The 24,668-nt window shown below is 38.6% G+C and overlaps 2 protein-coding genes across 2 annotated transcripts in view; one reads left to right on the forward strand and one right to left on the reverse strand.

Moving 5' to 3' along the window:
• Positions 1–24,668, reverse strand: part of syn3 (synapsin III) — a 94,573-nt gene that overhangs the window by 41,649 nt on the left and 28,256 nt on the right. The window contains exons 4-6 of the mRNA XM_026922786.3: positions 22,579–22,670; positions 15,745–15,901; positions 14,501–14,590 (exon numbers count right to left, since the gene is read on the reverse strand). Coding sequence (XP_026778587.1) covers positions 14,501–14,590; positions 15,745–15,901; positions 22,579–22,670 — 339 coding nt within the window. The remainder of the gene's footprint in view (positions 1–14,500; positions 14,591–15,744; positions 15,902–22,578; positions 22,671–24,668) is intronic.
• On the forward strand, positions 100–14,307 carry LOC113531856 (metalloproteinase inhibitor 3). Its single transcript, XM_026922787.3, has 5 exons — positions 100–360; positions 7,242–7,324; positions 8,976–9,087; positions 10,583–10,704; positions 11,662–14,307. The coding sequence occupies exons 1-5, from the start codon at positions 237–239 to the stop codon at positions 11,857–11,859; spliced, it is 639 nt and encodes a 212-aa protein (XP_026778588.1). The 5' UTR covers positions 100–236; the 3' UTR covers positions 11,860–14,307.

Here is a 24,668-nt window from a genome sequence, read left to right on the forward strand (position 1 = left end):
GTTTAATTGGAATGGCATCATCGACGCTGTGATTGGCTGTTAGCCGCGACGCCTGTGGGGGGCGTTACACAGCTGCGCCAACTATAACCCAAGCGGCGCGCGCTCACGCAGAGCACTCACCTCAGTCCGAGCAGGCGCGAGCGCACAGTTCTCCAGATCAGAAGGGAAGAGAGAAAAAAAGACCAGACAAGACAAGACAAGAAGCGATTCGACGCGAATAAAATAAAAGAGAGAATATGAAATCCGGCTACCAGCTGCTCAGCCTGCTGTTCGTGTTCAGCAGCTTGCGCGTGGACGAGCTGGAGGCTTGCTCGTGCGCGCTCGCGCACCCGCAGGACGCCTTCTGCAACTCCGATATCGGTAAGAAGCGCTTTCTGTCGCACTCACACTGACCGTAATGGTAAGTTCGGGTACATTTCTAAAGTTACAGAACCACGTGGAACTCGATACTGGACTCCATATGTGACTTTTTTTGTGCATCTGGAGCATGGTATAGAGAGCCACGCGCTGGGTAGTGCACCGGGATGTTTTGGCGAGAGATGCATTCAGCAGGTTGTTTAACAGAAAAAAAAAAAAGGTCTAAATCGTCTAAATGCGTCCCTGCGCACTACACTCGCTCACTACGCACTTAGGGAAAGTTGGAGTGTTGCGCCTTGCAGCCGGAGGGAGGGAAGAGTTAACGGTCGCCATGGCAACACGGCCACGGCGCTAGCACAGAGTTGTTGTTTTGTTTTTTTTTTCCTCTGAACAAATGGGCGCCTTCTTGAGTAATAAAGCGGGCTGATCATTTTTCCAGCTTCACACTCTGTCCAGCCTCACTAGCTGTTTACACTGAAGGACAACTGGACTGTCACTGGGTGTTCACTCCTGTGCTGAGTGAGCACAGCATCCCTACCAACTCCTTTACCAGCATATGCCACATAAACACATGTAAACATTACTGTTTAAAGGTATCTCTCTGCTGAAAAACATCACAAACCCTCAGAGAATTTGTAATGGTTTTAATGGTTATAATGGGGATTGTATTGGTTTTAATGGAAGCTGTAATGGTTCCTGTGGGTCTCTACTGGTAATCTGTTGCCTTCTATTGGTGGCATGTTATGTCTACTAGATACCATTAAGGACCTGTAATAGTAATGGTTTTAATGGTTAACAGTTGATGGTTTGTAATGGTATCTGTAGTGGAAACCATTAGAATTTCTGTGAAGGTTTCTGTTGTCTTTTTTTCAGCAGCACTGTAATACTACAGCATTTGATAAGCACAGTGTGATTTTGTAATCCAGTCTTGCATTCTGGTTAGAGCAGACAGAAACAGGCTTATAAACAGGCAAACTGACTTTCTGATCATTACTTTTAATGTTTTGCCCTCAGTATCAGATGCCAAGACAATCAGACTGAGGGGTACGGAGTTGTTTTGAGATCTACAATCTCAGATGCTGAATGAATGCATGAAAAAAAAAGAAGGACTATGTGGCCTTTCAGATTTAAGAGAACATATGCCATATAGTTTACATAAAAATATTTAGTTTTTGTTTTAAATCAATATCAATTTCATTGCTTATTACTGAATTGAATTGAAACAAGTTTCTAATTACTAGTTTGAATTATGCAGAGTGAGTGTGATCAATTCACAGTATAAAAAAATCTCGCAAGAATGTTGGCACTTTCAGGAAAAAATAACTCTAGTAGTAAATGAACCTGATTAAATCACATGTGGCTGGATTTCGACCCAGGTTCGATCCTGAACTCGGGTGACAGCTTTGAAAATACATGATCAGGTATAAATTGTGTTTATGGAACTCAGTTCATTCATGTGGAACCGATGTACATATTTGAATTAATTAATTGAATGTTGTGTTATTGTTTAATGAGCCCCTACAGTGTTGAATTAACTCTTACAATACTTAACATCCTTTCTCGAGTTTCCTGCCAGTTGCCATGGTTTCACTGGTAATGCCAGGCTAGTGCCATATCCACACAAGCTAGCTACAGAACCCATATGAATCCACCCTTGCTACCACAAATCAGATTTCTTCCTAATAAAAATACAATTCTGGAGAGAAACGCTTATCTGTAAATGGCATCCATGGTGGCCACTATCTACTAAAATGATCCTAAAACAACATTTTGCTTTCACAAAATTTGACCAAAAAGGGCATTGAAACACATACCACTGACATTAATTTATTTTCTACCAATTGAAAGCTGTAGTAACAGCGCAAGTATGAGTCAAGTGCTGCAAATACTAACGAAATGTGGAACCAAAAACATGGAAAAATAAAAGAAACATACTGCTGTCCCTCTCTCCTATTAGTGGCTGGTGAATTGTTTCGCTTCTAATTTGCATAAAATTAAACATAGCTCAATTTTGTCGCGTCACTCGCCCCGCCTACTTCCCATCGCTAACAGCTGCTTCACTCTCAGTCAGTGGAAATAACTAGTTTTCATTAAAAATGAATGATTTCCGGCCAGTTTGTTGCGTCACGATACTACAGGTATGAGCGGAGGGTTAGTTTTTATTAAAAACCTACAGGCTTGCACCAGTTCCTGCAGTTTTCAGTTGTGTCTCAGTTGTGTCTAGACTCATTATATGTGTAAAACCAACCCTACAACAGAGAGCTTCCTTTCTGAAGAGGTTCTAAGTAAAAATCCTTTACGATGCTAGAACCCTTAGCCATCCAAAGAACCTATGATAACCCTTTTTAATAGACGAGCCTTCATACTTAGCAGTTAAGTAGAGAAATAGCTCAAAAAGGCAACATTTTCAGTTCTTCTGCGGAAATCATAAAGTCTAATGATGTGTTTGGAGGTTTGCCAGTACTACGACTGTACGTGTGCTCTTAATACTCAAAAATTGTCACTTGGAACAAATAACCTGGAGGAAAGGACCAACTTCCAACAAGTACATTTGTAAAAGCACACAGCTTTTGAAACCCTTTGCAGCCAGGGAACCCTTTAACTGTAATATAAATTCCACTGACTCCCTCAGTACAGATTTATTTTATGAACATAATATAACCATTGAAACATTGGCTCATTATTGTAAGGGTGCACAATAATATTTTAGCTATTTATTGGAGCCCTGGAGCTTTTTTTCTGAACTTTCCACCAGCAGAACCCATCAGGTCCAAGTTATAATAATAAGACATTATTCACGGGCCTTTTTGTTTTTGAGACCACAAAAAGATTGGACCACAAATGGTCACATGCTTATTTTAATATTATTAAAACCATCTTCACATTATGATGCCCCAGTGCATTTTTAAAAACCTGTAATGTGTAATAATTTTATCTCCACATACATACACACACACAGTACTGACCCACATATTACATTCAGATGCAGAAAAAGAGACAGAGAAAGTTAAGAACAGTGGGCCAGGTTCAGTGAGCGGTGAGGGGAGGCTGTTCAACCCTCAGAGTCTGGGTGTGGATGTGTTACAAGGGCGTTTTCCAGTTTCTTCCCATCTCGCTCCCTGAGTGATCCTAGGCCCAGTAAAACATGCTTTATAATGAAACCCAGCTAAAAGGTCATGACCAAGAAAACAGGAAGTATTTCATTTTTTTAAACATATGATAGAGAACACTCTTCCTCCTGTGGTTAACCACTGATGCTCCATAGGGCTCCTTGTGAAACACCAGGTGGATGGGCACTAAAGCTGAGTCTGATTGGGCCCAATTTCCTCTGACATGGTTACACCCATTGCTTTACATCTGCTTTAATCTGCCTATCATAACTCTGGCTCTGGCAAACAGTTTGTCTGTGATGCTGCAAGCACTGGTTAGCCAAGAAAATCCCTTTTTCAGGGGCCTCTGTAATACATAAATGGTTCTGCGCACTTACTGCATTTCTTTCTGCTTACGGCTATACAGTTCGTTCAGTTATCACACTGAGGATCATGAAAACTAATGTGCTTGGAGATAAGAGGATCAATATATGTGCCAATTGCAGAGCAAAATCCTGTAAACCACTGCAACAATTTAGAAATTAAATCTGCCCCACAGAAATTTCATTTTGACGTCTGGATTCCTATCTGACCCTTTAGTATAACTATTTATGTTAGCACTCTAATAATAGCTGTATTTGTTATCTGAAGGCAAAGTTTATACATTCATAAGGTGCTTTTTAAAAAATCTTTTGGCAAATGCTCCAATGGTAGAAACAGAGCACACATTCCCTTTGCATGTGTAAACATATTTCTTTTCAAAAATAACCTCACTCAAACATCTGTTTTGAGAACGAAATAGTACTAAATCTTCACTGACTTTCATAGTGCATCTCCAGTGCTGAAAGGGGGAAAAAAACGGTTAAATATCGCACTGAGATATTCTCAAGCCTGAATGTTTGACCTACAGTGAGACTGTTCAGTGCCTCACAGAACTGAACTCATACGATACCTGCATTTAGGCACACAGCTCTCTGTAATCAACAGCATGGAGATGGATCATTAATGTCATCCCATGCATCCAGTCCTATCCAGAAACGCTAGGGCATAAAACCACAGGAGAGAGAGAGAGAGAGAGAGAGAGAGATTTTGTGCGACTGAAATAGTCTACTCAATGTGAGATTCTTCTTTTAAGACCTACCATGCACCAGATTAGTGTTTTGCCCTACACTTTGGTCTTTGTGATTTAATTCATGTTAAAGAATCCCAGCCAAGGTGCTGGAGAGAGGGGCTTTGAGTGCAGTGATGTGGTTCAGACCGGAATGTACCAAATATGGAGCATCTCTGGCAAGGACAATCATGTAGATTTGGGTTAAAGCCAAGTGAAGAGTAGAACATTTAAAGGTTAGGGAACCCACAGTCTATTCAAATACAAGGTAAAAGGTCAAGATACAAGATTCAGCCTGAAACTAAAAAGGTCTCCTCCATGTCCTCCTTGTTTTTTTAATTTGAAAAAAATGATTTCAGTGCTGCAAACAATCAATGACCCATTTCAGCTGAAATGCAGCTGAGCTGTTTATAATGACAAGGAACTAATTTGGGTAAGCAATCCTCTAAATCTCATTAATGGTCATTAGGAGTGCTTTTCTTAAAAATTTGACTAATTGTACATGGAATGTTCAGCCTCTGCAAAACTATCTGTAAAATCCAGCAATCCTCGTGAGTTCTTGTACATGTGTACTAAAATTTGCATTCATAGAAGTTTTTGTACCATACTTTACATTTTGGTTTACTATAATAATGTGTAGCCACATTATTCTAACACGATTAGTATAAAAATCTAATTTTCTATTTGCAATATTCTTTTTTTTTTATTACCCAGGTGCATTTCTCACTGCAAAATGACACCTACTGTTTCAAATGTAAGCCAGATATGTACATATTGACATGCAAGTATATCAGGAAGTATATACCTGTTTTGTATATATATGTATACGTATATAGGTTGTAAAGGAACACATGCAGACATAGTTAGATGTAGAGAGATGTCTAGACAAACAGTAGTAAGAGATTCTTGGTCCCCGGTAGGTCAAAGCCCAGTGTTCGTGTTGGTGTGGCTGTTACATTGAGCAGACTCGTATTGCCCTATCTAATGAGCAGGTCTGCTGTTTTACTTACAGGGCCCTCTAAACAGCATTTAATGTAGCCTGGGCTACAGGCAAAGGGGGTTCTGAAGGTTTATCCTGTTATGGGCCTACACAGCAAAAAAATATGCTAATATGTGGTAGCTCACTACAGGCAACTGGACATAAAATGTAATTTAGATAGTTTTGATTAAATTTAAAATATTGTTACTGGATTGTAGGAACACTCTATTTCCAATGAAGTGTCTCCATATGTAAACCAATGGAAGACAAAGCCAGTATCATGCTTGTTTTATCCCATCAATGAGCTGGCTTTGGGTGACTTTATTTCCTTCCCCTTGTCTATCCTACTTGGTTAGCTTAGATGGGCAGTGATAGTGGAGAAGATGCTAGAACCTTCTGTCCCTGCTGGGCAGGAGGAGTCAGACTGCTTTCTTTTTTGGATTAGCCTGTGGAATGCAAGCCTTAAGGAAATCTGGGAAGGAAATTCCTACGGGGAAGAAAAGATAACAAACATCCCCGTCACTGCAAGCTTTCTCTGTCACCTCCTCCCTTTTTTTCTTCCTCTCTGTCTGGCTGAGAGAAGCAGGTGAACTTCACACGCTGCCTGGTGTTTAAGAGCTGATATTCCTCTGAGAAAGCAGAATCAGACACTACAGGAAAGGCCTATTCATCTTTATAAATGAGCCATCACGTTAGCTGCCTCCTGTACAAATGGCGTCAGGCATTTTGAACAGTCAGGAAAGACGTAAACCAAGCCAGATGTTTTGTCTACGCTCCCTGTTTTGCTGTTGTTTATATGGGTCCAGTCTGATAAGGCAAATAAATCAGATCACTGTACAGACTTGAGGCTGTTGAGACGGCTGCATTGGTTTGTTTAATCCTTTCGCACAGGGCAGGATTAGAGAGCAAGATGGCGGAGTATTGATGCCCTCATTCTTTGCTCTCCAAGGAGCCAGTTCTGTTTTAGAGAGACAGCGTGAGAGACACCTACTCAATATGTCCCAGTTTGATGATTCAAAATACGAAGAAATTACACATGATCTCATAAAAACTGCTTTTAAGTTACTGCACAGTTTTAACACTTAACACATACTATTCCCATCCTAACTTATCCAACACAGTGCACTTTTACATGTGACGTGTTTGCTTTATGCATGGTACAGCAAGATCTAATCACATAAGTTAATCATTAAAGATCTCGTACAGTACTTTCTTATCATACATTTTAGACAGTTATTGCAATATCACAATCGCTCTGTGTCTCAGTTCGGGCTGCTGGAGATCATTGTTTTGCCATATAATGATTAAATACAGTACTGCGGATGCTTTTTATGCCCTGTGTTTAATAGTTTTTTGTTACACCTGTGTAACAGCCTTCTGTGTCCCATAGAAGACATTTATGATTATAAAATATGTGCTTACTGTGTGAGCAGAGACAAACCTGTGCTCATGTCAAGACTACTAAGAGTGCTTCTACTAAGAGTTAGTCCTGTCTATATATTAGCTTCCATGAAGTTATGGAAGTCTGAGTCTCTTCTACCATTAAACCTCTGATCTAAGCTGGTAGGGAAAAATATATCTAAACCTGTTTATCACTGCTGTTCGGTGATAACTAGCTGCTGAGCTTCAGCCCTGCTTTTTGTGCTTGTGACTCAAGATGTCTGCGGGATAATAACCAGGACATGTGCTTATGTGATTTTGTTTGCAGTGATCCGAGCCAAAGTGGTGGGGAAGAAGTTGCTGAAGGATGGCCCGTTTGGCACCATGCGCTACACAGTCAAGCAGATGAAGGCAAGTTAGCCTACCTGACACCGGCCTTATTATATATATATATATATATATATATATATATATATATATATATGACATATACACACACACAAACAACAGTTATACTGCTGATGTCTTGTATTGGCAAGTAATAACCCTGTGTTTACATGGTCAGGCCCAAACATTTGTCACTAGTAGGCGTTCTAGTTTACAGCTGTTTGCCATGGCCGGTTAAACATCCGTGTGGATTGATGTGCCAGATGTTTATTTAGCCACATTTAACAAACTATTTTTTCACAACACTCAATTTGTGAAACAAGTACCATCAAGTAATTCTTGAATAGTAATAAATATATCCAACCAAAAAAACTATTAACTGACTATTAACTACACTATTTAACCTAGGTTTAACTTTAACGTTAGCTAAATTACCTAAATAGCTAGCTAGCTGTTTCACAGCACGTTTAAAGATCTGGCTGAGTAAAAAGCAGTGATTGTTGTCTTTGTTTTCTAGAAATTTTTCAGAAGTTACAAGCAGTGTTACAAAATCCGCATTGTTACAAAACCTCTTAATAATTTTACCTGTAATTTTCCTGATTAACATCCAGCTACAGCATTCTAACCAAAAATCATTTACCAGTAACTAAATATTGAAACGTCACTATTTTGTCTATAAATGAAGTAAGGTCTCCATAAAGAGGTCTAATTTCTTGAAAATAACTCCTAACACATTTGACATTAGCCTTAAAATGGAAAAATGTTGCCCATAAACTGTAAATGTTGATGACTGAAAAAAAAAAAAAATTCTCCACCTCTATATAACACACATTTCTCACTTATGTAATATGGGTTATTTTAAGTACAGTATGTTACAAGTATCTAGAAATACGTCCTTTGATGGGAACAGGGTCAGGTTTCAGGACAGTTTATAAACTGTATGTATAAAAGACACTTAACTAGGTAAATAAAGTAATGAAATTAGCTTAGCTGTCAACTCAGATTAGCTAAACGTGTCTTTATATGTCCATTTTGTCTAATTTAGACTGAATTATGACGAATGGGTGCCAAAAAAAAAAAAAAAAAAAAAAAAAAAAGGCGCCTTGCTGAACAAATGTTCCTAGCTAATGGCTTTCTCATAAAGTCTTGAGGAGGAGGGGGGTTTGGACTGCTGCGGCTCTTCCTCTCAAGCCTGTCCTTGGTTTTCTGAGAATGGTGAATCTAAACAGGGATTTCCTGTTGCCTTGTGGACAAATAAATTACATTTATACAACAGACCTCTGTACAAACGATTGTTTGTCTGGAGGCTTCTGGTTCACTTGACCTTAATGAAGTAGGGGGAGAGAGAGAAAAAAAAAAAAAAAGAAAAACGCCTGCTTGAGACTGATGCAGTTACAACCTGCAGTCCCTGCATGCTTATATTATAAATACATTATACATAATTGCAGAGTATTATTTCGGTAATTATAGTATGAGTGTAAGTACATGTAATTATCTAACTGCATTTTTATACCTACTGTTGATCTTGCATTGACTCCTGCTAAAACACACACATCTGGTTCTTATTCTTATAGCGCAGAACCAAGGTGTGATTGGTCTGTAGAAGCACTGGTTGTTTCGGGTCACTTTCCATGCAACTAAAACCTTGTTCAATGTTCTCTTTTGGCTCCTATAGATGTACAAAGGATTCAACAAAATTCAGCATGTCCAGCATGTTTACACAGATGCTTCAGAGAGTCTGTGTGGAGTCAAGTTTGACATTAACAAATACCAGTACTTGATTACAGGTAAGTTTTGGTCATGGAACCATTAAACCATTGCAGCATGTAAAGCAGAATGATCTATATATTCATTGGGTTTTTAAAAAAGGTCTTTTATAACTATAACTAAACCCCTCTACTCGGCAGTGCATGATGCTAATTAAAATCATTACAAGCAACTATTTTGGAGTGCTGTTTGAGTGACAGTAATGGTGAGTTGAAAGGAAAAGTGACACCAATAGCCTTAGGACTAAGCAGCCATTTGCATGCTCTTCGCTTCCCCTGTCTAGTGCATGCCTCGCAGTACAAAAGCAAGGTTGCTAATGGCAGCCTTTTGTTTGCTTTAAAAGCACTATCCCTCTAAACCAACTACACAAATACACATAGCAAACATCCTCTATTACACACACGACACACATGAGAGGCAAAATTTCCCACTGTTGACATTCCCCAGAGAAGTATTGAGCTGAACTTGCTACCACGGTTTGCCGTTTCCTTGAAAAAAGTCTTTGCATGCATTTAACAATTGGCAGGAAGTTGGCAGGAGGGGCAGATTGGACTTAATCTTAGTGTCATAAGCAGCGCATGACCACATTTTTGTCAAGCGTCACAGGCGAGCAATGCTTCACTTGCTGAAAACAAACAACAGAATTTTTGGATAGTTTTTCCACTGTGTGAATGTACAATTGGCAACGAGGCACAAGAGTACTTCTTGCATAAGGAAAAGCCAAACACATAAGGTCTCAATTGTTGCTGATTGGCTGGGGAGTCACACACCCATCATGTACTACACAGTTCACCTCTCTCTCCCTTTTACACACAGACACACACACACACACACACACAGCAACAACAACTTTACACCATACATTTTGTTGGGTCTATAATTGAGTCTCACTTTCCCAGGAGCCAGTGTCAGTTCACTTTATGAGCTTTTTAAACTCGGCCAGACAAAAAGCGTTCTTTGATCACGCTACATTTGCTTGCCACATGACAAGCTTTGTCGGAGCACACGCCACTCGAGACGGCCCGATAAGATCTCTTTCCAGGCCCGTGTCTAAAATAATCTGGCCATAAGGATAAGCTACCTCAGGGGGACGGGTGCATGGTCATGGTTTTAGTCCCCTGCACTGTAAAGCTCGGTTAGTGCACCTGTTGCAGAGTTTGGGATCCTGTCATAGGCGATAAGCCACAAACAGCGCCAAGCTAAAAATAACTGTTAAAGGACCTTTGGAGAATCACGATATAGAGGAAGGCAGTTTAACGTAATGGCACAGTGCAAGATTGGTTTACGATGGATAAAAGTCATCTGACCTAAATGTGTAATATGATGAGAGAATGCATAAAATGTGCTGCGTACTCAGTTCACATCCTTGTAAAGTTTAAGGGCTGCACAAGAGAACCCCTCTTGGGAAATAAACATGTGCAATTGGTTACAGGAATGGAAATGCAACCCTTACTGTGAGTCAGATAGCATATAATGAGGCACTAATAATTGTTTTTTTTTTGTTTTTCATTCTAGGTCGTGTGTACGATGGAAAGGTTTATACAGGGCTCTGCAACTTTAACGAGAGGTGGGAACGTCTGTCCCTTGCTCAGAAAAAAGGAATGAACCATCGCTACCAGCTGGGCTGCAACTGCAGGGTGAGTGGACACACACACACACACACACACACACACACTTTATCTATTTTCTCCTGAATAACCAGAAAAATCTTCAGTCAGTTAAATTATAGTGTACACCGCAGAACTTAATTCTGTGTACCCACCCAGTGGAAAAGAGTGGCTTGGGCAAAGAGCCTGCAAAAACAATTAAGCAATTTGATTTAATTAGTGGTTCTGTGCCAATAGTACACATACCAACTAAAGGGAGGGCTGTGGGCTGGTAGTAGGAGTAACAAACACACACAGACACACACACGCATTTTAATGAAGTTTGGATACCAAGGTTTGAGTGTACAGGGGAAATTTAGTTGTCATAGCATGTGTGAAGAAATGTAGTTGTACAAGAATTATAAAAAAAAAAACTGGACCATAATTACTGTCCCTGCTGTTCTGTTTCCAGTGAAATATCTCACTGGAACTTTGCTACATTTTAGATTTGTATCTATGCACACTATCTGTATTAGCTACACACACAGATCTTTGACTTTTTAGACTCGTGATGAATCACATTTTGATGCTCATCTAAGATTGTTCATGGTATTGAATCTCCCTGGACACTCCAAACTTAAGAGGACCTCATTTACTAACATCCTAAATAACAAGTGCTAATTTGTTAGAGGGTGAAAATACCTCTTCTACAATGTTTTTTGGTCATATTACAGGGATTAATTACCTTATATTAGCTTTATAAACCGTTAAATCTGTAGTGATTTAATGTATCCCTTAATATAGACTCATTACAATACTAAAGAAACAGTAGAACACATTCATGCACACACACTTGTGGTGAATACTTCAGGACCTCAGGTCTCGTTTGTAAAATGATGCCATAGATTTGATTATCTTAAAAAAAAATTAGTTTGCCAGTATATTCTTTCCCAGGTTTCTTTTCCACATTTGATCTAAATTTACACTCCTACTCCTTTCTGTCTATAGATTAAGCCTTGCCACTATCTGCCCTGCTTCGTGACCTCAAAGAACGAGTGCCTGTGGACGGACATGTTGTCACACTTCGGTTATCCTGGCTACCAGTCACGGCACTATGCCTGCATCCAGCAGAAAGAGGGCTACTGCAGCTGGTACCGGGGCATGACCTCTCGCGACAAAACCAACATGAACACCACGGATCCCTGAAATATCCCAGCAGTCTTTTTTTTTTTAAATCCCTTTTTTTTCCCTACTACCCATCAAACCAATTATTCTTTTTTCTCCCCCCCAAAATTTTCCCGTCCTTGTTTCCAGAATATAAAGGAAATAAGGAAATAATTCAGATCGTGCCGAATGACAATTTTATTGAAGCCTGTGGTAGCACTTTAGAGGTAAACAATACCTGTGTTTCAATGCATACTATATTTACGCTGTGGCCCAGTCGACCTGCGCTCTGCTGTCCACAGAGACGCACACTGAGTAGGTAATGCCCTCAAAGGACCCGTCAGAGGGAGAGACAAGAAACGAATCAGGGTAAACAACAGGTCTCAGTTATTATCAGAACTACTAATTAGAACTTGTGTCATAAGAACAGCCAAAAGTATGACGTGTGATGTATTGGGTATAGAGAGGAAATGATACACTCAAAGTCATGATAGTGGATTTTTTTTTTCATAGCTATACACTCCTATTGCTATGATACCGTATTCCCTTTCTAGATGTCTTTCATGATTAAGTTCAGGACACTTCTCATATTCACATGAAAACAACTAATTGAACTGTAGAATATTTAAAAAAAAAAATCCCCTGGCAATTTCTTGCCTCGCCCTTTAGTTTCTTTTGAGAATGCACTAAACAAGCTTTCTAAACTGCTGCCTCTTTATCGATTAAAACATTTGGACACTTCCATCACTCCGACATAAAGCAATAAGTGTTACTGTGAAAAGGTTGGGTGCCAGACACAGCATCACTTAATACAGGCACATGCAGAGATGACATGCCATGATATACAGTATCATGCTAATAGTTCAATTCAGTCAGAGGACAGTGTCTGACGTAATAATTTATGAAAGCAATACTGGTCCTCAGTCAGAAGCGGTTAAGTGTTATTTTTTATTATTTAGAATGATATGAATAACTGTATAGATCCACCATGTATGCTGTATAATATCTATTTATAAGTGATCCTTTTGCCTGCCTCCTACTTTGTGCTGTAGTTGTTCAACTTTCCTAATATAATCTTCTGCATTCAAAGTTTATTTGTTTGAATAGTCATGAATAATAACAGAGTTATAATGTATATTTTTACAAATCAACAACAAAAAAAAATGCATAGCACACTTTGTGGGGAACAGTTATTTTCTTGAACAAAGCATTTACGTTATTTTTTATTTGTTTCTCTTGCTCTGTATGGTATAAGCTAAGAAATGATGACCTGACTAAAACCTCTGTTGCATTTGCAAATGTTAATATGTTTAAAGTGATGTTACACTTACCAAGTTAGCGCTCCAGATTAACATTATCTAATGGACTACACAGAATCAGCTCTCCGCTTGCACTGATTTGTATTCATGACTGAGCTTAATCTGGACTGAGAAACTGCCCCATAGTGTGTTACAAGAAAAGGCTGCAAAATCCTGTGCAAATCCCAGAACCAAAAGTCAAGTCTGTGCCAGGAGTTACTTGGCATTTTCTGAAGAAAAAGTACTACATTTGTACAATGATGGTGTTAATTTGATGGTACTTCTCTCCTGAAAAATGAGCTGGCTGGTACTAACAAACTTTTTTTTTTTTTTTTTTTTAAGTGTTACCATACAAACAGAGGTTTTAGTTTTGGTATTAGTTATGGCTAAAATATTTCTGTAAAGATATTGACCTATTTGAAATGGACAGATGCAAATATTGTTGATTTTTGTTACTAAGCTCTTGTTTTGTCTTTTTCATATTCACAGTATTGACAGTATCTTCAGTTCATTCCTCTGTATGAGACTAAGATGTCTCTGGTAGATGAAATGGCAGAAACAATTCAGTCATTAATTGGCATTTCCATTAATGTTTACATTTGCGTTAAGAACTGTACAAGAGTATAGCCTCCAGCACAAACCAGCTGAAACAGATTAATGGTTTTCAAGATTACTTTAACTAATTATAATTGTTGGCAGACATGCTTATGACGCTGTTTGTCGAGACAAAATACACCTTATTTATTTCAGTAATTAGCCATATCAAAAAAACCCTGAGGGATCTTAGTCTCCATCACTTTATGCTCGTGTAAAATACTGTCTGTTTTACACACCTTGCAGTCAATCATGTCTTGAATATAATTAATAGAACGTTCGAGATGTTTTTTTTTTTTTTTTCATGTAATGTGTGTGTGTTTGGGTATGTGTGTGTTTGTGTGCGTACACTGATTTGTAAGGGGAAATGTCTTTCTTGTAGGAGCTTACAGAAATGTTATGATTTTTAATTTCTCTTTTATATTTTTATAATAAAGATTTAATGAAAATTGCATTTGTGAACATGTCCTATTTAACAAAATGTATGTTTATACTTTAAATAAAAGGAATGCCTGCCTACATTTGGGCAGAGTGTATGTATATTATATCAGATTCTACGTCTAAATAAACAAATCAAGTTCGTTCTTGTATGTTCTTACTTGCGTATGAATCAATGCTAAGACCTCACATACACAATAAAACCATCATCTATCTCTACACTGTTAGATCCATTGAATTACTCCACTGGATTTTGATAATAAAAATTGGGAATATCTGTCTATGGTCTGTCATGAACCTTAATTGGGTTGAGATTCAGCAGAAAAGCATAATAAATAGACGTGGAGACTCACCATCTGTGTGTGGTTGGGGAAGAAAGTTTGCTCATTCAGTGGGAATTTCTCTGGACCCAAGTCATGGTAGAGTTTGATCATATGAGAAAACTGCACGCAGAAGCACACAAGGAAAAATAATCACCAAAAACAGTTTAAAATTCTGAGGTATTAATACAAGAAAAATTATGGTGCATTTGTATGTGAAGCCCTCACAAACCTACAAATCAGCTCTAGAATTGCTGGCACACAAACCTCCACACAAACATTAACATACTGTATAAAGAAACGTATTCAGAGTCTGCGAATTAAGTTCAAAAGTTACATCAGTATTTACGCAGGGAAAGTTACGCACATTCAGAGGTGGTTTAAGCACCTGCTCCGCATTCAGATTATTAAAATGACCTACGTGTATTTCACTCCTCTGAGTACAAGCGTCACAGATGGGGTTTTTCAATAGCATCTAGAAGATTACCATTTAACACAAGCACATGCCTTTATATATACGAAAAATCATAGAGAAGATAGAAACAGAAAACTAAGAAACAATGAAAAAAGAAATTAAAAAAATAAAGACTAATAGAATGATATATGAATAAGAAGATGGCACATATTGAAATAAATCTAATGAGTTTAGTATATTGCCAATATACTGCTACATGAATAGTCCTAGTTGTAATGATCACATTAATCACTGCAAATTTGTCTTAATTTAACAATATGGCTTCTACTCTCATTTTTATTATGCTTTTTTCAGTGATTTGGTTAATCTGATATGCTCTGCTATAAAGAAACTGTGTCCATGGTTTAAATAAGTGTACTCATCTAAATAAGTGTACAGAGCACATCACTTTAAGTAAGAGTAGTTCATAATATTAGTCACGTAAAATTCTGTTTAAAGTCTGTTTTGTTGGTCACTTTTGCTAGACCAAAACAAAAAATTATCACCATAGGTCAATCTCTATAGCTATATACTGTATATCATTGTCTATAGATCAATATTTGCTTGCTAGCATTTTCAGCTCATGAATCTTCTTGGTTTTGTGTTGTTGTCAGTGTTTGTTAGACTGTAAGTCCAGCTGCCATAACATTTTGTACACTGTGGTTTTGAGTTTGGTACCTTTTGCCTAATTCACTGACAGTTCTCTATATGTTCAAAGTATAGGACTGATAGCATTGAATTGAACAAGCTTCTTAAAACTACCATTTTAAGATTTTAGCATTCAACTGTTTAATAATGCTTAGAGCACTAAGGAGTCACTTACAACCCAGGGTTTGCTGCAGAAGTTGTAGATGGAGTGCAGGGAGTTGATGCTTGGCACACTGCCATACTGCAGACCAATCACAAGGCTTCTGAAGTCTTCTCCCGGGGTCATGCTATAGGCGTGCTGGCGAATCAGGATGAAATCTGGCTTAAAGGACCTGTAAAATCAACAAGGACACAGTGTCATTAAGCACCATTATTTTTTTTTTTTACCCCACAGCCTGGCTTAAGTATGCAAGTTTGGGCGAAAGTCTGGGGTGGTGGTGTCAGAAGAAAGCATGAGAAGTGCATAGAAGTAGAACTTGTTGATCCAAGTTCTAGTATTTCCTGTCACAAATTTGTATACCTGAAATACCCTTAAGATATACTTCAAACAGGAAGGAACCTATTGAAGAAAAACAGACAGATGGCAAAAATCTTACTTTTTTTAGCCAGAAAACAAGCCTTGAGTTCATGAGTGTGAAGGTCTAAGTAACATCTCTGTAAACCAAACAGGAAGGTATTGAAGCTATTGAAGAAAAACTATTTCACCTTGCTGTGACCTTGACCCTGTTTGGATCAAGTCCAAAATCTAATCAGTTCTTGTGCAAGTTGGTAGCTATAATGATAATTCCAGATAAATCCTTCAAACATTCAACCACACCTTCCTGAGATATCACGCTACTGAGAATCTCGGCTGGACGCACAGATGGACAATCTGAAAACAGAACGCCTCCATCACATAGCGACACTGGTCATTTTTACCCTCATGTGGCTGTCATGGGACAATAAACAAGTGTATAGCTGGTGTGACATCTATTAAAAGTTTCTTGTTTTTTTTTTTTGCTTAGAAAGAGACTACATCCTGCCATTGTTTTCTACTGGTTCCAAAGGTGGCCAAAAGTTCATCTCGATAAACAGAGCACAAAATGAAATGAATTGCTTCTCTGTGCTCCTGCATGCCAATCCTAAAACCTATATGATTATATAATCGAGACTAAACACCAGTGCTAACAATGTAGTAAAGAAGCACCCAGGCCCGCTATGTTAATTCACACATGCTGTAATGATGGTAGATGTTTTATTCAATGTTATCTTCTTCTTGTGGAGTTTGTGCTGTAAATACTTTTACAGTTTTCTGAATTTTTAAACATGCTGTAAATCTAATGGCCATCTCATAGTTTCATGGTTCACATGTGGAGTTTTGCATGCACTTCCTGTGTTTGCGTGGGTTTCCTGTGGGTTCTCCAGTTTCCTGCTGCCTCTCAAGAAAATACTGGTAGGTGAACTGGCCACTCTAAATTACCCCTTGGTGTGAAGGTGCAAATGGGTGTGTATGTGATGCCCTGCAATGGAAAGGCATTCTCATCCCAGGGTGTATTCCCCTCTGGTCCCAATTGTTTCCACGATAGGCATATGATCTGGGATGAAGGTCGCACCAGAGTGACTGCATGGTCCGAACTGATCAGTATGATATCTGTACTGTAAAGAATAGAAAGCTGCTGTGTGTTTTAGATTCAATATTTGTGACTTATCTATCTAATCATCACAGTCTAATCTGCCTCATTACAAAGTGTTGTTGGATGACACTAACTGGATGTATTGCAAACAGGGTTTGATTAAGATAAACCCAAACCTACAGCGCAAAGAGAATGCAGTGGTCTAATATGATTGTTTTCACCCAAACACACATGAACTGCCTGTCTCTTGTGTCCACAGTAGAGAACACTTTAGACTGCTGTGTTGAGCATCAACATTAGTTATTGAACTCTTAAACTCCCAGGAGATGAGTCAGTGAATCCAGACTTACGTTCTTCACTCTTATATTTATACACCTTTCCTATTAGTTACCCTGATCAGATTAATAACTGAATAATAAGCTGTAAGCAAAGTCAAAATCTTAGTATAAATACTACCAAATAACATGGTCAGTAAGGCTCAAATCATTACTCATGTAGTAACCACCTTTAAAATGTTGTCCATTTTTCCCATTGTAGACCTTATTCCTTATTCCTCCCTTATTCCTGAGAGAACACTGTTTAACAATAAGGCTTTGTTTCCTAAATATTTAAACAGCTTTCTGTATAGAATATTTACTTTTTTGTACACTGAAAGAGAAATCCCAAAGCGTCACTGCTTCTGTCCAAACTGCAGTCCAGGTTATGATGTACAGGGACAAACTAAGAGGAGAGCATTGTGACTATGTTCTACTGGCATGCAACAGGAATTTGTACTCTCAATCCACAAAGCTGGCACAGGAAAAGGTTGAACAAAAAAGATTATCTCGAACAGTGGAGTAAAAATAAAGTTAAAGGGGAGAACATGTGAGGGTTGGATGTTGTAATGGGCAGAGCCAGTGGTAAACACACAGCCTATTTTGGGAAGGCTTCAATAGGGATGAACTCAGTGCTACATATCCAGCTCACCAACTGGGTGGAAGGGTCCCAGGAGTATGCAGAGCTTTATTACCAAGTGCAAATTGCTGGGATCTGTATTATCCCCAACACAGACACATACACACACACTTGCCTGTCTTACTATCCTTGTCACGACCTGCCACTGACAGAACATTTAATGCAGCTCTTTAATGCTATGCTGCACCTAAATCTAACCTTAACCTTAACTTTAGTAACCAAAATGAGTCCTTTTGGCTCTTTAAATAAAAACTACAGCTTTTGTTAAAACGCAGGTTTCCTCATGGGGACCAGCCAAATGTCCCCTCAAGGGCAAAAACTGTCAGATATTCCTATCCTTGTGGGGACATTTATATCTTGGCCCCCTATCAAGATATAAAAACATGCCCACACACACCTACACATCTGGAGACCTCTGTACTGAAACAGTATTATACTGTCTTCTTTAAATTCTTCACACTTTTTAATGCCAAACTTCCATTGTAGCCATTTTTACCTCAACCCTTGACACATGTGGCAGAAAATAAAAAAAGCTGCAGGTGGAGAAGAAATCAAATGCAAAACACAGACATTCCAGGATATTCAGGCACCGAGCTGCTTTTGGTATGTGGTACACATATGGGGTCATAATGCATCACAAGTATTCATCCTTCAGTGAATTCAGCTAGCTGGAGTTAATTATGTTGATAAAAAGCCAGCAAAACCAAAAGGAGACGCTGTGGTTTCTGTGGTTGAATTCATTTGAAGTCAGGAATATATTGCACTATATACATTCTACAGCGCCGTTAGGTCCTCCCCTATTAGTTAGTATCCACAGTGAATAGGAAGCCACTTGGAATTTGGCCAAACTTGAAAATGCTGTATTTAGTCTAAGACAGGAGTTCTCAAATGTTTTTGTAACCCTTTGTCTATATTAGAGTCATAGAGCTTTTTATTTCTGAACTTTCCACGGACCAAAAACATTATGTCCAAGTTTATTTGTATTATTTGTATTTGAAGAAAAAGTACGATCTCTGTGACTTTGATTGTGGCATGGTTGTTGGTGCCAGATGGACTGGTTTGAGTATTTCAGAAACCGCTGCTCTCCTGGGAATGTCACATACAACATTCTCTACAGTTTACACAGAATGGTATGAAAAAACAAAATACACAGATTGAGCGACAGTTCTGTGGGTGGAAATGCCTTGTTGATAAGAGAGGTCAGAGGAAAATGGCCAGATTGGTTCGAGCTGCCAGGAAGAATATAGTAACTCAAATAATTACGCTTTACAACCGTGGTGAACAGAAAAGCATCTCAGCATGCACAAAACATCGAACCTTGAGGTGGATGTACTACAACAGCAGAAGACCACATCGGGTTCCACTCCTGTCACCCAAGAACAGCTACAGTGGGCACAGGCTCACCCAAACCAGACAGCTGAAGATCACACAAAAAAAAAAGAAAAAAAAAAATTCACCTGGTCACCTTTTTTCCAGTCTTCAACTGTCCAGTTGCGGTGAGACTGTGCCCATGGTAGCCTCAGATTCTTGTTCACAGGCATGGAACCTGATGTGGTCTTCTGCTGTTATAGGCCATCCACCTCAAGGTTTGATGTGTTGTGCATGCTGAGATGATTTTCTGCTCATCACAGTTGTAAAGAGTGATTATTTGAGTTATTATAGACTTCCTGTCAGCTCAGCCCAGTCTGGTCATTCTCCTGTGATCTCTCTCATCAACAAGGTGTTTCAGCCTTCAGACCCTCCGATCACAGGATGTTTTTTTGTTTTGCATACCATTCTGTGTGAACTCTAGAGACTGTTTAAAGTCACAGAGACACGATTAAAGTCGCAGAGATGACATTTTTTCCCCATTCTGATGTTTGATGTGAACATTAACTGAAGCTCTTGACCTGTATCTGTATGATTTTATGCATTGTGCTGTTGCCAGATGATTAGCTGATTAGATAACTGTGTGAATGTGCAGGTGTACAGGTCTTCCTTAGAAAGTGGAAGGTGAGCAAAAATGTAAGAAACTGAGTAACTTGCTAACGAAAACAGCGACAACATAAAGGTTAACAGTTTTGTTGTCTGTAATATAACACAAAGTGTGGTGCAAAAGATTATTACAAAATAGAAGTGTCACAAGCCTGCAAAAATAAGGAGATCTGGTACTGCAATCAGGATGTATGAAGTGGGATAAAGACAGGGGCTGCTGCCATGCGAAACCAACAAGAATGTTAATATGAAATGCTTAGAAATTCAGACCTAACACAGAGCTCAATGCAACATTGATTTAGCTTTTAGTGTGAACAATGAAGCCGGGTCTTCCAGTGGCATCTACAGCCACGATAATGGATAAAAAGTTAGCAGGCAATACTCTGTGTTTGTCATTAAGGTGATCATTACAAACATTTACTGTCTTTAAATTGTCACACGGCACGACTGGACAGAAGATGCACTCAGCTGAGCTTCCCTTTCACTCTAGCTGATTAAGCTTAACTGCTGTAATGATAAAAACAGTGCTAGAGCCTGTGACTTGGGTGATTCTGTGAGCAGTGGAAAGACAGAGGGCAGAAATGAAACTGGTATAAAACAGGGTTAAACTCAGTGGTTTAGCTGTGGCATTCCCAGCACACTGGCACATGACCCTGCAAGCTGAGCTATGAGCTGACTGACTGGTGTGGAAAACAGAGCTGAAGGCATGCCAGAGACTGAATATGCTCTTATTTCATTCTCTTCTTTCATAGCAGTCCTCCATAAAATCAGCTTAAACCTGGAAAACAAACTCTTTCAACTCCCATAAAAAAACACAAAATTGTTGGGTAGACCAGCATATCACTACATATATAGAAAACTGATTGTTCCACTGATAATATCCTAGCCATGACCTCCAGTGCAACATATAAAATGTAATATAATGTAACTAATGTAAAAATAATATCAGTAAATCCTTAGGTTGAAATTGAAGTGTGTCAGACTAACAGGAGAGTGAGAGAAGAAGCATTATTTTTTTTCTAAGTGTCATATCTCATTCATTACTTTCAGAAAATAAAAGACAGAGCTTTGTTTGACTATTTTTGTTTAAGTGTCAGACCTCTAGCTTTTGTCACTAAACATGGCAAAGAAACGCCTACTTTAACAGGCCATTTGACTAACATTGCAACTGACCAAGTAGACTTTTTTCCTGTTTGCTTACTCACAAGATCATCTCAGCACTAATGCTGTATCTGAGACGAAGTTGCAACTTGTAATTCCCTGTCTACAACCGGTACAAGCCACCAAAAACATCTCCTCAACTTGCAATTTCAAATTCTCAACTTGCTGTAGTCTTCTCAATTACCAGTTCCTTCCTCATTTACAGAGTGACATCAAATCAACATGGCCGCTCACACTGTGAACAATGTAAAGTTCCCGTTCTCTACTTTGCAATGGGTTTATAGCAGTATTGCCTTTAGACCTTTTGCCTGTTTTTGACTTTGCAGTTTTGTCTCAAGTTTTGGATCTGTTTGCCTATTTTTTTTTTTTTAAAAAAAGCATTTCCTGCAACCATCTCTGCTGCCTGACAGTGTAGATCTTGTGATTTATGCATATGAAAATATTTTATGTAAATGTCAACAATTTAAAAAAAAAGAAATCTACTGATTACCAGAGCCACAAAATCTCCAGTGTAGCCGATTTTAAGCTCCTAACACCTTCTTTGTGTATCAGAGGACTTTGTTGTTCTGCTTTTACTGATTATGGCTCACATGTGCCAGAACGAAACATCATGATATCATAATCCAGACACATACAAATTTTTTCCCCATGAGACCCACTTCCTAGATTTTTGAGAACTGATGTTAATTTAATGATAGATAAGTTGAGCACATTGATAGATTTTTTTTCACATTAATGACCTCATAACATTCTCTGTTTACTGTGAGAGAAAGCAAGGACACTGCATCAGTGTATTTTTCAAGCAGGAAAACTGAGTCGAGACGAAGCCACCAGACAAAACATTATTTATATGAGATGGGATGGGGGTGGGGCTTCCAAGGGGTGACAGTTAATGTAATGCAACTGTCAATCATTCCCGATTCATATGCTGATTGGCTCTCTGCTATTTTATTAGGGGAAAAAAAAGACTGCTCTTCTGAGGTATTTTTGTGTTAACATGTGGCGCTTGGAACAGGTCAGATACAGTCATTTAAATATTTATTCTTTGGTATTTTCCATCTCCCCCCTCACCTGCACCCCACATTTTGAATATATCTGCCAAAAAGGTAAGCAATCAGTCATGGTGTAGAGCACGCAGTGAGAGAATACTGGCCCTCCACAATAAGCACCAGATTAGGTTATTAAGTTAAACTCCAAAGTATAGATGGCATCTTGATGATGTAACCTCCCAGTAATAACGGTCCCACAGTATGAAATACAACAGCTAACCGTGCAAACTGTTCGCATGGTTCAAACTGAGTTCTTACCTGACAACTCTGGTGCCACCTCGTGTAACCTGCATATCAACCACACAGCCAGTGCTGACGGTGGATGTCACATTGATCTCTGAAAACTCAGCCTGGAAAAAAGTGAATGAAAAATTGATTTTAGTCAACACTTGATTGGGTACGCATTAAAATTTGCATACTAAGGGCTCGGGCTGGGGAGTGTCTACACCTGTAAATGTACTGTGCCCAGTAATAACAGGACAATGTAATGCACTATATTGATAAAGCTTTTATGTATATACAGTATATATTTATGTATATATAACCTTTTACAATAACAAACGCCCACATCCAATTATGCTTCATATAGAAACATCTTTACATTCCATGTAGAAGATGTAAATTTGCTAAGGTAGTCTTCTAGACGAGGCAAAAAAATAGTGGTGTGCAAAATCCCAAACATCACTCTCCCAGAACTCATTGCAGAGTGTCTTACTGTGAGGAAGCAGGACAAATTGAGTTAGTCTCCTCTATTGCCTTCCAGCCAGGAAAAAGCCTTGTGACAAGCTGTAGCCAAGCAACTCCAATGACTTAATCAAATGCATTAAATAACACACAGCGGGATACATGCTTGCCTAGTCGACAGTCGAGATGGACTACAGGAAAGAAAACTAGGCTTATAAATGACTAGCAATAAATTATTTGGTGCATGGCTTCACATAATCTTATATTACATAGATTGGTACAAATAAATGTATAAACCCCACTGATCTATTACTGAAAGAAAGAAAGAAAGAAAGAAAGCTTACCCAAAATAGGAATTTCTTCCTATTCAAATAGGAGTAAATTTTTGCTTGAGCAATCCTTCTATAATCAGAACATTACTGTGTATGTAAATGCTCAGAAATGAAATGATGATAATATATAGCAGAAAAAAAATGCATGCAGTCCAAAAATAAATAAATAAATAAATAAATAAAAATGTCATATGAGCAGGTAACAAAAAACTAGCAGTGCAATTTATGTGATCATCTAATTAGCTGACTGCGAGATTATTCAGTCAACATAATTTGTTGACAGTCAATAATCATCATCATCATCATAATAAATACCATTTTTATTTTAAATATTGTTAACTGTTAATTGCTATTATCATTTATTATATATCACAATTGTACCACTCCATTTAATGCACCCTGAACTGCATTCAGCTATTTCTACCTCCACTGTAATATAAATTACAACTGAGTCTACCAATTTCTGCTTAAGGTGCAAGGCATGATATTTGGATATTAAGACGGTAATTATGTTGTGTGCTGTCTGAGATGTGCGTGTTATAAATTGTGTTAAATGTTGTGACCAAACACCAAGAAAAATTTCTAATACATGTAAATGTATATGGTGAATAAAATGATTCTGATGTCATATACATTTAAAGAATTTAAACAAGCTTGGGTAATTGTACTGATCTAATTCACATGTTTGGTGTAGCTCAGAAATATGTACTTGGCCCTGTTCTGTTTCAGCGCCTCTCAGTTAGATACACAATATGGAAAGCAGATACGCAGTCCATTATGCACATAACTCAACCATACATCATGTATGGGTGGGACTCACACATAAAATCCCTCAGAGGATTGTGTACATTAACATTTTCTGTGACCAGATTAAATCCAAAAGCAGGCCCTTCTTGGACAAAAATTCATGGAGCCTCTAAACCAGCAGTGATCGTGTGGCATGCTAAAAAAGGGAACCATCAGTCAAGTGTGTTGGCTGACCAGCACAGAGCGAGTCACATCAGTTAGCCCTTTTGGTCGAGGGATGAGCAGTGCATCAGCATGGGGCAAACAGTGTAGGACTGAATTCAGGCTGCCATAGTTACTGTCAGGGAAACACATTCAGGCTTCTCTTGGACTCGTTCCTCTACTGGGAAAGGAAAACAGGAAGGAGTCCATGTAGACAATGCCCTTGCACTGTTTTCCCTCCACTTTGACCAGCATTGCTATCTATATTGATGTCATCTAGTGGCTGAACTCTGAACTTGCATGACAGAAGTTCCACAGTCACGTGAGCAGTAATCAACAGTCATCAGGTCATGGCACGGAATCAAAAAGCACACCAAAATACCT

Source organism: Pangasianodon hypophthalmus, chromosome 18 (assembly GCF_027358585.1).
Source record: "Pangasianodon hypophthalmus isolate fPanHyp1 chromosome 18, fPanHyp1.pri, whole genome shotgun sequence".
Classification (NCBI taxonomy): domain Eukaryota; kingdom Metazoa; phylum Chordata; class Actinopteri; order Siluriformes; family Pangasiidae; genus Pangasianodon; species Pangasianodon hypophthalmus.